The 12654-nt window shown below is 43.5% G+C and overlaps 1 protein-coding gene across 10 annotated transcripts in view; it reads right to left on the reverse strand.

The window, feature by feature from the left end:
- Positions 1 to 12654, reverse strand: part of AKAP13 (A-kinase anchoring protein 13) — a 200581-nt gene that overhangs the window by 138234 nt on the left and 49693 nt on the right. For all 10 annotated transcript variants that reach the window (XM_083184218.1, XM_083184216.1, XM_083184220.1 and 7 more), the window contains exon 4: positions 2377 to 2524. In XM_083184218.1, the coding sequence (XP_083040344.1) occupies positions 2377 to 2524 (148 nt within the window). The remainder of the gene's footprint in view (positions 1 to 2376; positions 2525 to 12654) is intronic.

Consider the following 12654-nt stretch of genomic DNA (forward strand, 5'->3'; position numbering starts at 1 on the left):
ACCTGGACAAACGGTGGCTCTCCAGGGTGGTAAACTGTCCAAGAAAACCCAGAAATTCGTCAGCTGGCAAAATATGCTGGGGCTTTTAGTATCCCAACCCTTGAAAAATCTCAAATTAATTTGGACTGTTGGTACTTCTGTACTTTCACGGCGCCACTAGAAATCGCGGTCATTGAATGCACTTAAAAACGGCCGCGACGCGACCGACGCGATGCCCGCGATTTCCCATAGAGATCAATGTTAAATTTCTCAATGGACCCGATTTTACTGTTAAATGCCTCAATTGACACGATTTTTCCATAGGAAACAATGTTAAATGGCCCACAGAGGCCAATTAGCCACCCTGAAGTGTGAAATGGCCCCCACAATTGTTAAAGCCACCCCACGATCAACGTCCTACGACCTTTTCATACCCCCACTATCCACGTCGGCGTGGAGTTGAGAATAGAATAGTGTGGCGAGCGCAGCGAGCCACCGAGCCCGAAGCGTGGCGAGCGCAGCGAGCCCCGCGAGGGGACGCGGATACCTTCACAGGTAAACGCGTCCCTTCACGGGCTTCACAGGTATCCTCGTCCGCTCGCCACGCTTCGGGCTCGGTGGCTCGCTGCGCTCGCCACACTATTCTATTCTCAACTCCACGCCGACGTGGATAGTGGGGGTATGAAAAGGTCGTAGGACGCGTACCGCCGCCCCTCGCGGGCTCGCTGCGCTCGCCACGCTTCGGGTTCGCGTTGATCGTGGGGTGGCGGTAAAAAATGTGGGGGCCATTTCACACTTTACGGTGACTATTTGGCCTCTATGGGCCATTTAACATTGTTTCCTATGTAAAAATTGTGTCAATTGAGGCATTTAACAGTAAAATCGGGTCCATTGAGAAATTTAACATTGATCTCTATGGGAAATCGCGGGCATCGCGTCGGTCGCGTCGCGGCCGTTTTTAAGTGCATTCAATGCCCGCGATGACCGCGATTTCTGATCTAGTGGCGCCGTGAAAGTAAAGAAGTACCGGACTGTTCTACACCGGTCAAATAACACTGGTCCCTGTGGCCAGTGGTGGAAGCGTGAAAGGGGGGTGCACACCGACCCATGTCTCTCCCCCCCCCCTCTTTATAATTTCTTGCATTTTTGTCCCCTCCAAAGGAGAGTAGCAGCAACAGCTCTGCTGCTGTCTCCAGTCACTAGAACCAGCCGTTGTACTAAATGAAGGTCCTGACGGGTATGCTCACCAATTGTTTATCAAGCAACTGCTGGGAAACTTGCCAGTGGTGAACCATATGCTGTGAGAGGTATGGGGAATGGGGAGGGGTGAGAGTGCTGTGGATTGTTACCATTGACGGGGTTGGGGAGGGAAGGGTGTGTGCTGTAGAATGGACATTAAAGGGTCTGTGTTGGTGGGACTACTGTACTCTGGACATTGAAGCGGCCTGGGGGGCGGGAGTAGTACTGTGGGGTGTGTGTGTGCTGTGCGGTAGCCATTGAATGGGGTGGGGTGCTAGGAGCAGTACATCTCTTTTTAACTGCGCTGTTTCCATTTCATTTTAACAACTATCGCAGAGATTGTGCAAGCAGAGGTGCGGCTCATGGGGATGGCATGACCTGTGAGGCCATGTCATACCACACCCCTTTTATTACATAGCAACACTAGCCCGCCACAACCTCCTATCTCCTAACATAGAGCCCTCTCTGTCACTGTGACCTGGATCCACCCCGGACTGCGGCTCACATCACCTTGCCTGCAGCTACTTGTAGATAAGTTTCTACCATGTACTGTATATGTAACCTAATAAATAAGCCAGAATTACTGCATTCTGCATGATACGTCACAGAAATAACTGCAAATAAAATTCCCAAGAAGCACTGGTCCAGATACAATGAGACAGGTGATGTTAAAAGGACCACCATCTTTTTGCTACATTTCTCAGTTATACGATATAATCAAATCACCGGTCTCAACTCCATATTCAGCCTACACCCCCAGAGTGCATGAATCACAAGGTCTTTCTTTACTAAAAATAGAAGTACACGTTTATATCCAGAGACAAAAGCAGGAAAGAAAACAATAAATAAATAAAAAGGAAAAAAGCTAAAGAAAAATAGGCTGTGATCACAGTACTATAATTAAAAATACTTATTCTTAAGAGACTTCATAACGATTAGATCATATTTCCAGAGGTTTGCAAAAGAACAGTACATCCATCTGAAGCTGCCTTCTTATAGTTTCCTCCTCAATCCTTTAATGAATAATGTATCTCATCAGATTATTCAGAGCTAATGAAATATGTATGCAGGTTCTGCCTAAAATAATCTTAAAGGATCAAATAAAAATAAAGTAAAGTAAAGAGCAAACATCCCCATTACTATGCGGAAGCTGCTCACCTGGGGTGACCGTTTCTAGGGTTTCAGAGTTGATTTTTCGAGTGCTTGTTAAATGTTTCAGAGTTGAGCCAGCAAACAGCAGGTAAAACACAACATCATCTTCCAGCTCTGATTGTTCGGTGAGTAGCACTGTAAGGACACAGTCACCCTGAAAAGGAAAGACAAAAAGCCAGTTAGTAACGTTATTCATTCTACCAGTCAAACAATATGGATGTATCGGAGTTCACTGTTCAGTAGCAAAGCATGTTCATAAGAAGCAGGTGTTTGCATGCATGCCTGGAGATGCATTCTCTTCAGATCTGTCATACAAAAAGTGGTGTAGTTTAAGCTGTGCCTGGTGAGACCTGAGGATATCAAGGGACAGGCAAGTTGAGAAAAGTGTTGCCAGGATACCCCTGAGGAGACAGGGACAGCACTGAGAACACCTTACTGATAATATAGACTGTCCCATAGTGAAGGCGGCGAAGGTAGTGTTTTCCAGAGGCAGTAGAGGGAGACACAATAAAGTGCCTGCATATTTCACATGATATACTACAACGTTTGGCTGATGCGTTTCGTCCTCCACAGACAACTTTATCAAAGGTAAGGGTCTGCGGACGACGAAACGAGTCAAGCCAAATGGTACACCCTTGCTGGACCTTTGGATTACAAATTTGGTATATCACTTGGACCAACTCTCCCCTCCCCTATTTTTCCAAATTGTTGGACTTTTACTAACTGGACTCTATAAGGGACACCACCACCTGCCAATCACTGGAGCCTTTCCACTTGATGAGAATTGAACCATCCTATCCTTCACGACGGGAATAGGATATCAAGCTTCCAGTCAGGTTTATGGATACCTGCCATTCCAGTTACTATACATACTAATGTGGGAGACTGTGACCATATAAACCAGGAGAGTAACACTGGGAACAAGTGAGACACCATATAAACACATAATTGTTTCCATAGTCCATGCGTAATCTAAACCATAGGGTGTATACCATTTTTACTAATACTGTATGCAATTGCTTTTTAATGTGTTTTCAAATATACATTTGATAGAATAAATATCCTTCATATGCAATACCCAATTGGTCATATTTATATTTTATGCAGCGCTCCACCACATCTTGTTTTTTTGCTATTGATTATGACTATATAGTAAAAACGAATTCGGTATGAAATACCGGCGGTTAGAAAAACCGACACCGGAATCCTGACCGCCGAAATGCCGACAAGGGGGACCGTGGATTGCTGCGTTCGTCACGCAGCGGGCCCGCTATTTTCGGCACACTATTTTATTCTCCCTCTATGGGTGTCGTGGATTGCTGGCATTGCGGTGGTCGGGATTCCGGCAGTGGTATTTCATCCATCGGGATTCCGACTGCCGGCATTATTGACCACATCCTGTAAAAACCAGATAGCCCAAATTGCACCATGTGTACACAGCTTAAATGTGCAAAAACCTGGTGAGATTTGGGTTAGGTACAATTTTGACTATGTGATTTCCCTTGAACTGCCCGGAGACTAGAACCACACAATCTTGACTATATTTAGCTCAAATCGCACCATGTGTATGCACCTTAAGCTTCAGTAAAAAATATATAAATATATTTACAAAGCAACCTTTGAAAAACCTGCATTGTCCCCTGCACATTCTATAATAGTACGGAGTCCTTTGGATGGCATAGGTAAAGGGGTGACTCATTGGTGCATAATTATTGTAGCTAGTGTAGACCCATGGGATACAGAGGTGGCGGAAAAGCCACTGAAAGAAGAGGTGGAGGGTGAAGTCCTTTTGTACATTGGATATGGTCTTGTGCTCCACCACATAGCAAAAAGTGTCCCAGAAGGATGCAGCCTTTCCATCCTATCCCATCATCACTTCTCTCATTGCAGACACCGCACTGAGTCCTCTCTGTACCTCAGCACTTTTAGGGCAGTATTCAATGCCGCGGCGGGGGGGGGGGGGGGGGGGTTATGGAGAGTATTCTCCCCATATTCAATGTCTGGCCAGAATCCTCGCCTTCGGAGGTCAGCGAGGATCCCCTAAAACGACAAGGTTCACAGCAAGTGCAGCGAGTCCGCTGCATATTTTAAAGAGCCCCGTCATTTTAATGTCCACACTCGTCATTTCCAACTCACCGAAGGGAACCAGCGAGGTGGAAACGGAGAGTGAAGGGGAGGGAGTTCAATTCTCAGGGCAAGCTCTCGGCACTGATCGCCGGCATAGCTCGCCATTGAATACCCCTCCCAGAGGTATTTGTTCTTGTAGGCAAATCACCAATATAAATCGTACAATAATTTAGACTCACAGATGAAATAAAAGTCATTTTATATGACAAACATTTGAGAGCAAAGAGATTGTGAAAATATTTTACACGGTAAAGAGAAAAGATATGCTTTAATTTAAGGGATTACCATGAGCATGCTGCAGTAAACAGCATTTCATTTCAGAAAGTGGTACTGACAAATCCTGACTCCGCGAGAGATTATGTGGATAAAGGGACTTGCAAATTGCTTGATACAACAACATCAAATTGATGCCTTTTAAATGAAAAGCAAATACGATTAATTTTAAAAGGCAATCTTTAAAAAGAAGAAATATCATAGAACCTCAGAATAAGACAAATTAGAGTGCAGTCATTTAGCCTAGATGCATTCAATAACCAGATCTAAAACAATACAAAAAGCTAGTTTAGTAAAAGGAAAATAAAATAATTCACCTAATAATGCCAGACACTCATAATGCTGCAAATCAGCCCAATCAATAGAAATGGGATCATTTCCGGGCAGACAGATGACCGCCGTCTGCCAAGGCCAAGAGTCATCTGCTGCCTGCATAAACTTTCCTAGCGATCAGACCTCTCAGTTTCAGCACCGAATAACCAAATATAGCTGATGTGGACAGAATGAAGACAGATCCTGGCACTCCGTATCCAGACTATGGGTCAAGAGCAAATAGGCGATGGCTCATGGCAATGGTCAACCACTATTGGTCGTAATGCATTAAGTTGACATAGTGAGTACAGCTACATGGTCAATGTGATTTTTTACTTTTTCACACATTACGACCCACATGGGCTACAACTGGGAACAGTAAAGTAACTGAAACATGGCGGACAAAGAACCATGCAAGAGGAGATTAGTGTACAATCAGGGGTCCATGTGCTGCATTAAAAAAAAAAAAATGATGTTGACCTTTGCTTGTATTGACCTTTTCACATGTCAACCTTATGGGATGATGCATACACTGTCGTCCTAATGAACCACACTTGTCATGTGTGTGGTTTTTGAGGAAATGCCAAATGAGTATTTGAAACAGGTTCTCTTCAGACTTTTAGAATATCAGTAGCACACATCACTATAGAGCCAGGGTGGAATTGAATGGTTTGTGGGTGCCAGGCAGAACAATTCAAGTGTTGCTCCGTTCAGGTGCAAATACCCAGGGGTGCCCATTATTTCTGCTCGCCCCCTTTTGAGGAGGCAAGCAGAAGTTTAAACATGCAAAGCTAAACCCAGTCTACTTAAACGCAATCACCACAAAAAGTATTCGGCGCCCAGAGCCGGAACAATTGCATATCACACCGACCAATGCAATGGGTGATATGGTGCAATAGGGCACAAAAAAAAAAAAAAAAAGCATTTCACTCACACCCACACATCAAAAAATAATTCACATAACAGTATTTCCTTTCTAACCTTATTAAAACAAAGATATTAAACTATAACTTTACAAGCAAAAAACCGTAAGACATACCTATGTCTCCACCAGACAGACAACGTAATCCAGTTATATTACAATTGACCTACTATAAAATCATGAAATTCTTTTCAATGCTGAGTGGGCTGTTAAGATTACAATTTACTTCCTGACTTGCCAGCCATTATAGCAGCGATAGTAGCGTCTCCTCCGTAGCTCATGCTGGAAGGCTGTATATTTTTACACACACTTCTCTAATCCCTAACAACCATCTGGTATCTTTCAACAAGCTCTTTTGTGAACATCTACTTAGCACAACGATCAAGGCAGGCGAAAACAAAAATTTAATGGAAAACGTTTACACCCGGAACAAGAAGTTCATACATAACCTCCTGACAAAAAGGAACATACCTAAAATTCAAATCACATTAAAAATAAGGACTAAAGAGGAAGGAGACTCTATAGTAATCTCCTTAGTTTATGAACAGAATCTAAAAAAAAAAAATCACAATTCGCTTTTAATTGTAAACAGCTGCCATGCCACACTGCGCAGTGATAATGTGCCAAACATGTGCACCCAGTCACTTCCCAGGCAACGCTTGGTATAGCGGGAGGCAGAAAAATGCAAAAATTTCTTACAAAGAGCCATACTAACCCTATATAATGCCCAGAAGCCAACAACAACCATCTACGACATTGCTAAAGCTAAATATTCCCATATGACAAGTGTCTGTGTGTGAATAAGTAGTGAATGCCTGATACAGTGAAGTTAAACATACAGAACGTGCACTAATTAATCTGCTTTACAATTAAGCTGTCCTGCTGTTTAGCAAGCATGCTTCTTTGGCAGCCAGCATCACTTCTGGTTAGTCTCAACTATTTATATGTTTCCGAATGACTTCACCTTTGCCGATATCAAGACAGAGTCTAAGCACTTGAGATCAGGAGGTAATGAACTGGGTCAAGAGTACAAGGGAAGGTCAATGTCATTGCGTGCCATTTGGAGGCGCATTGCTCCCTTTCCCTTACCGATAAGGCCTGGGATGCTGATGACTAGACAGCTCAGTTGGAGCTATATTTATGCTTGAAGATGAGTGGCAGAAATGATTGCCGTAGAGTCGATGACACTATGCAGGCCCAATCACTGTCAGGTTACAGCTTAAAGCAGAAGTGCCCAACCGCTAGAACCTTATAACACTTTACTGAATGACATGAATTTAATAGTACTCAAAGATAAGTATTATTTGTAAGGAGCCCATTGGTATAAATGTCCTGCTCGTTTAGGTGCTCTTTTGGGACACAAATAACAGTTGATATACCAAGTGGTATTTTTAAAAATGACATCATCATGAACACGGTTCCTACTTTCCATAAAATATGTTTTATTTTTAAGCTCTTTTTGAGTGCCTTCTTTTTTTTATTTTAGATGTATGGATGTGTATATATATATATATATATATATATATATATATATATATATATATATATATATATATATATATATATATATATATATATATATATATATATATATATATATATATATATATATATATATATATATATATATATATATATATATATATATCCAGGAAATGAATGGGCACTCAAGGACTCCAATGATGCTGGTGAAACCAGGGACCAAAATTTATTCCATCAGTGGTCTCACAAGCGTCAACGTTTCGGGGGCCGGACCCCCGTCGTCAGGACAAATTGCAGACAATTTGTCCTGACGACGGGGGTCCGGCCCCCGAAACATTGACGCTTGTGAGACCACTGATGGAATAAATTTTGGTCCCTGTTTTCACCAGCATCATTGGAGTCCCTGAGTGCCCATTCATTTCCTGGTTATATACTGTGGGCAGTACCACGCTGCTGCCTTCTGTTAGCTGGCACCGGGGCAAGTTATTGACAACAGCAGCTCACCTCAGTCCTGAGTGACGGCCCTTCCTGCTTTCTATATAGATCCCGTAATGTATATTGTTCAGTGTGTACGCATACATTATCAATATCATTCAGTGACTTCACCCACGCATGCTCCTCATGCCATTGACTACATTGCCAAAATTGATTTGCATGTACAGCCGAAGGTGTAAGGCAGGAGGGGGTAACGATGCTTGATGCTTTTTTATTTAGTTACCAGTTACACACTTTGAGAGACATGCATGAAATCTTGGAGAAAGAGTGGGGAGAGGTAAAGTACTAACCAATCTGCTCCTTACTGTCATTTTTGAAGCACGGCCTGCACCATGACCGAAGCGGATTAGTTGGTGGTTTATCTTTTTCTAAGCTGGTCACATAGGACCCTTTTCTGCCCTACCCATATTCTTCTAATAGGGAACAAGATCAGTACTAGATAAAATGTAAGTCCCTATGTACTGCAAGTTATGAATTCATATATGTACGTAGTCGCGTGTGCGTGCCTGTGGTGCGATATATATTTATACACACAGCGTACATACACACACACACTGCAGACACAAACACAGCATACACAAAGCACACACACAGCATATATATATATACATACACACACACACACACACACAGTATATATACACACATACACACACAAACATACACCCTGCTCCCTCTGTCAAAAATCAGCAAAGTGTACCTGCTCAGCTACTGGGGACAGATCCAGCCTCCCCCAGCCAGCTCTCCAACTCTCACAGCCACATTAAGCACAGCCTGGGAGGAGCTCCATGCTAGCTCGCTCTACTTGCAGCCAGCCCAATGGCAACCTGTCTCTCTATGACAGGAGCAAGCTTCTGGGAGCTGCCCAGCCACCTAGTCTACTGGAGTGGCTGCTTAATATGACAGCTGGGCCTATGGATCGGCAGGGAGGGTTTCTAGGTACAAGGACCTTGAAAAAGATACAGCCCAATATCGAAACGCATTGGTAGAGGGACTGACGAACTTCTTGACCCTAGGTTTGAACAGCCTCTTGCGGGGAAGCCCGTTAGAGGTTTTTGATACTGCTGTTCTAGTCTACAACTTGTTTGTGGACCATACAAAAAGGTGAGAGTCCTGTATACCTCTTTGATTTGATCTGATTTTGTACATGAGAAATAGAAAGGGTGTATACACCATCTGGTGCTCTTTCTCTCTTTATATATATATAGACCCCCATTTTGGAGGAGAAAATGGAGGATTGGAAGCCAGGAGAAAGAAGAATCATATTTTATTTGAATATATGCAATTACAGTCTACTGTGCCAAACGTAGACAACCTTGTGGGGTAAGAGCATTAAGAGTCCACCACATCTCTTCAAATTGATAGTATAATACACCTTCAAATAAACATACTATGTGAAAAATCCTTTTTTGGGGGTAACTTCTTGAGTGGAACCTCCTGAGTAGACGGAGGTCAGACAACCACCTCAACGCATGGGGAGCTTATGGTAATATCTTCATCTTTAACGCATGCTCTTTGCCAAGCACCTGAGCCGGATTAAAGCTCAGAGTTTATTTCTGAAAGTGGTATAAGAAATAGGGGCATTTTTCCAGCCCATTTTAACAAAATTTCCTACCTAACCAGATTCCCTTCCAATGACCATTATGACAGGCCCATCTACACAGATGGTGTCACTGACCTCAGTAGGTTACAAAATAACCTAAACAGCGCACAAGAAGGTAGGGTCATCAAGATCTATTAAATAAAGGTGGTAATTTTTTGTTCGACCGCAGATCGCCAGGCACGATTCAATGCCCCGCATGCCCTTGCATTTTTTTTTCTTTTCTTTTTTTTTGTACAATTTCATTACCATCCCTGCGAATTCCAACTGTGATCATGGTAAAAGAAGCCCTGAACCCAGGGCCGGCGCCACCACTAGGCATTTGCCTAGGGCGCCGGCCGCTAGAGGGCGGTACTGAGCCAAGGGCCGGCGCCATCACTAGGCATTTGCCTAGTGCGCCGGCCGCTAGAGGGCGGTACTGAGCTGCAGAGGTACCATAGAGAGGTACCCGAAAGCAGGGAACCGGGAGCAGGTAAGTCTGTGATTCTTCCTTCCTCCTCCTTCACCCCTCTCCTATCCCGCCCGTGGCATGAAACAACGCTGCTCCCCCCGCGCCGCCCGCTCCCCGCTCCTATCCCGCCCGTGGCATGAAACAATGCTGCTCTCCCCCTGCGCCGCCCGCTCCCCGCTGGGGGGATTTCTACGTGGCACCACCTGTGCTCCGGGGGGGGGGGGGGGGGGGAATCGCCACCGCAGTATCGCCCCCCCCCCCGTGCCGCAGTATCATCCGCAGCCGGCGGGATGGCGGCTCGGGGTTTGTTTGCCTGGGGCGGGCGGGGGGCTTGCACCGGCCCTGCCTGAACCATGGTGAGCGAGGTGGTTCACTAATTGGGGGTGTACATGCTCAGGCGTTAAAAAACCATCTGAAAAAAACATGTGAAGCTTTTCATGTGTTGACCATTCCCTTGTGTCGACTTTCTGCAGGTCAACATAGATATTGTCGACCTGCTATACCAAACCCCAGGGATATAGGTTATTACATTTTAGAAAAAGACAATGTGCTTTTTATTCTGCCAGGTATAAATGGCGTAATAGAAGTCTCTGAGCGGTACAAGACCAGATAATTAAACACTCCTTGACATTACACCAAATAATTAAACAAGCTTCATCATGATGTACAAGCTGGATGAGTACAATGTCACAATGCCTGAATAACTCATACAAACCAACAAGGATCAGCACACTTTGTTCTTATACTCCACTGCGCAACTTGCTGTAACCTCAGGGAGCTTAAGGACATACAGTACACCCAAATATTTAAGGCTTCAATACCTTTAAATAATACAGGAATTTGTTGGAGTTCTAGCATAGTATAGTTTTCTTGCCATCAGATATATAAACTCTACTACTGTCAGAACACCAAAGTTCTGTGGTGTCTTTAGACAGTTGTGGATCAGTTGGTCACCAGCAAGTTGTTAGACAGTCTCTGTGTCGACACGCGTCTGGGTCGACGCGCGGGAAGGTCAACATGGGGGTTTGCACAGTTTTTTTTTACCCGAATGTTGACACAGTCAACATGGACACAGGTTAAACTGCACCGCATGCGCTTGCCGTGCTTTGTGCTTGGCACACTATTTTATTCTCCCACCACACCCTAATGGATGGCGGTAGGGCATGAAATACCGCCTGTCGGCTCATAAACCAGTGAAAAACCCCATGTCGACCTTTTGACAGTCGATCTAACCCATGTCGACCTTTTGACCCAGTCAACCTTAATACAGGTCGACCTAAATGCGTGTCGACTTAATGACTGTTTAACAACTTGCTGGTGATCCAATGATCGTATCCCCTTTAGACACACCAGATTGGAAACGGTCAGCCTCCTGCATAATTATTTCATAGAGTTAGAGTACACGTGGCGATTTTGATTACCATTTTATAAGTTACAAATTTGAGAGTTAGAGCAGAAACATTTATAGAGCCACACACTACCCAATAATTACTAAATCTCCTCAATTTCAGTCACTTAACTCAGATATCCCCATCTGACCTTAAAAAGGAAAAAAACACAACGGCTCTTACAACCTGAACCGTACAGATAGCACAATAGCAAATATTATACCAGTCATAAAGCATTTGAGCAGTCAAGTCTCAAAGCCAAAGATTAGCTTATCTTTTCCATGCTTGCTATCAGAGGGGAATGTGGCCACACTTAAAAGTTCTGCTGCACAGTAGCTAGAAGCGAGCCACACTTTCCCCCTTTTTCTACTTTTCATTTTCTTTATTCATAAATCGATGCTTGGTGGAGGATTACTAAATTTTAATTCTATAAGTAAACAAAGACGTTATGAAGTTTGTAGACAATTAACCCTCTGAGTGCCAAGTGAATTTGTCAAAACAGGTGTGAAAATTGCCAAGCAAACATTTTTATTCATCATAATGACCTGTGATATTTACCTAAAATAGAAAATATAATCTCAATTTACCCAACACTTTTTATTTGAATTTATATAACATGTGTGAGCGAAGTTGGCATTTTTTTTGCCGATATTTTGTGCATCTCTCACAGAGATGTCGGCACTCAAAAAGATAAGTGTGTATGCATTTGCCAATGCCAACACCCCACCGCCACCAATATCTGTGTCGCCAGGGATCGGCCAGTGTGCATAGGGCTTTCAGCTACCATGTGAGGTCATAGTACAACAATTCTACATTTGGCTTTACTACTGTAATTGTCGCAAAGTTCTGCGCACTAGAACTATATAAAGAATAAATTCTCACTTATTACAGCAGGCACTTTTAAGTGGCTGGATTCAGAATTACAAACTGTAACTCTAGTTCTAGTTGAGGGCAAACATGATCGATGGCCTCCGGTTTGCAGTAGCTGACTTACTATTATTATACAGATAGTAAGAGAAGTCCTACAGTATGTTGTGTGAGAAATTTAAAGAGCTCATCCACAAAGTGAAACTTTGCGTAAGCCATCCCTCTCCAAACCCCACGTACGTTGTGTGCATCTCAAATTTTGATCCAAGAGAGCGAGACATATCCTTAATCATGCCGAGGCAATTCCAGTAAAAGAGGAGTATGCCCGAGATGTCAGAAGCTTTCATATGCATATTTCTAAATTTAC

Source organism: Crinia signifera, chromosome 4 (assembly GCF_055691185.1).
Source record: "Crinia signifera chromosome 4, ASM5569118v1, whole genome shotgun sequence".
NCBI lineage: Eukaryota > Metazoa > Chordata > Amphibia > Anura > Myobatrachidae > Crinia > Crinia signifera.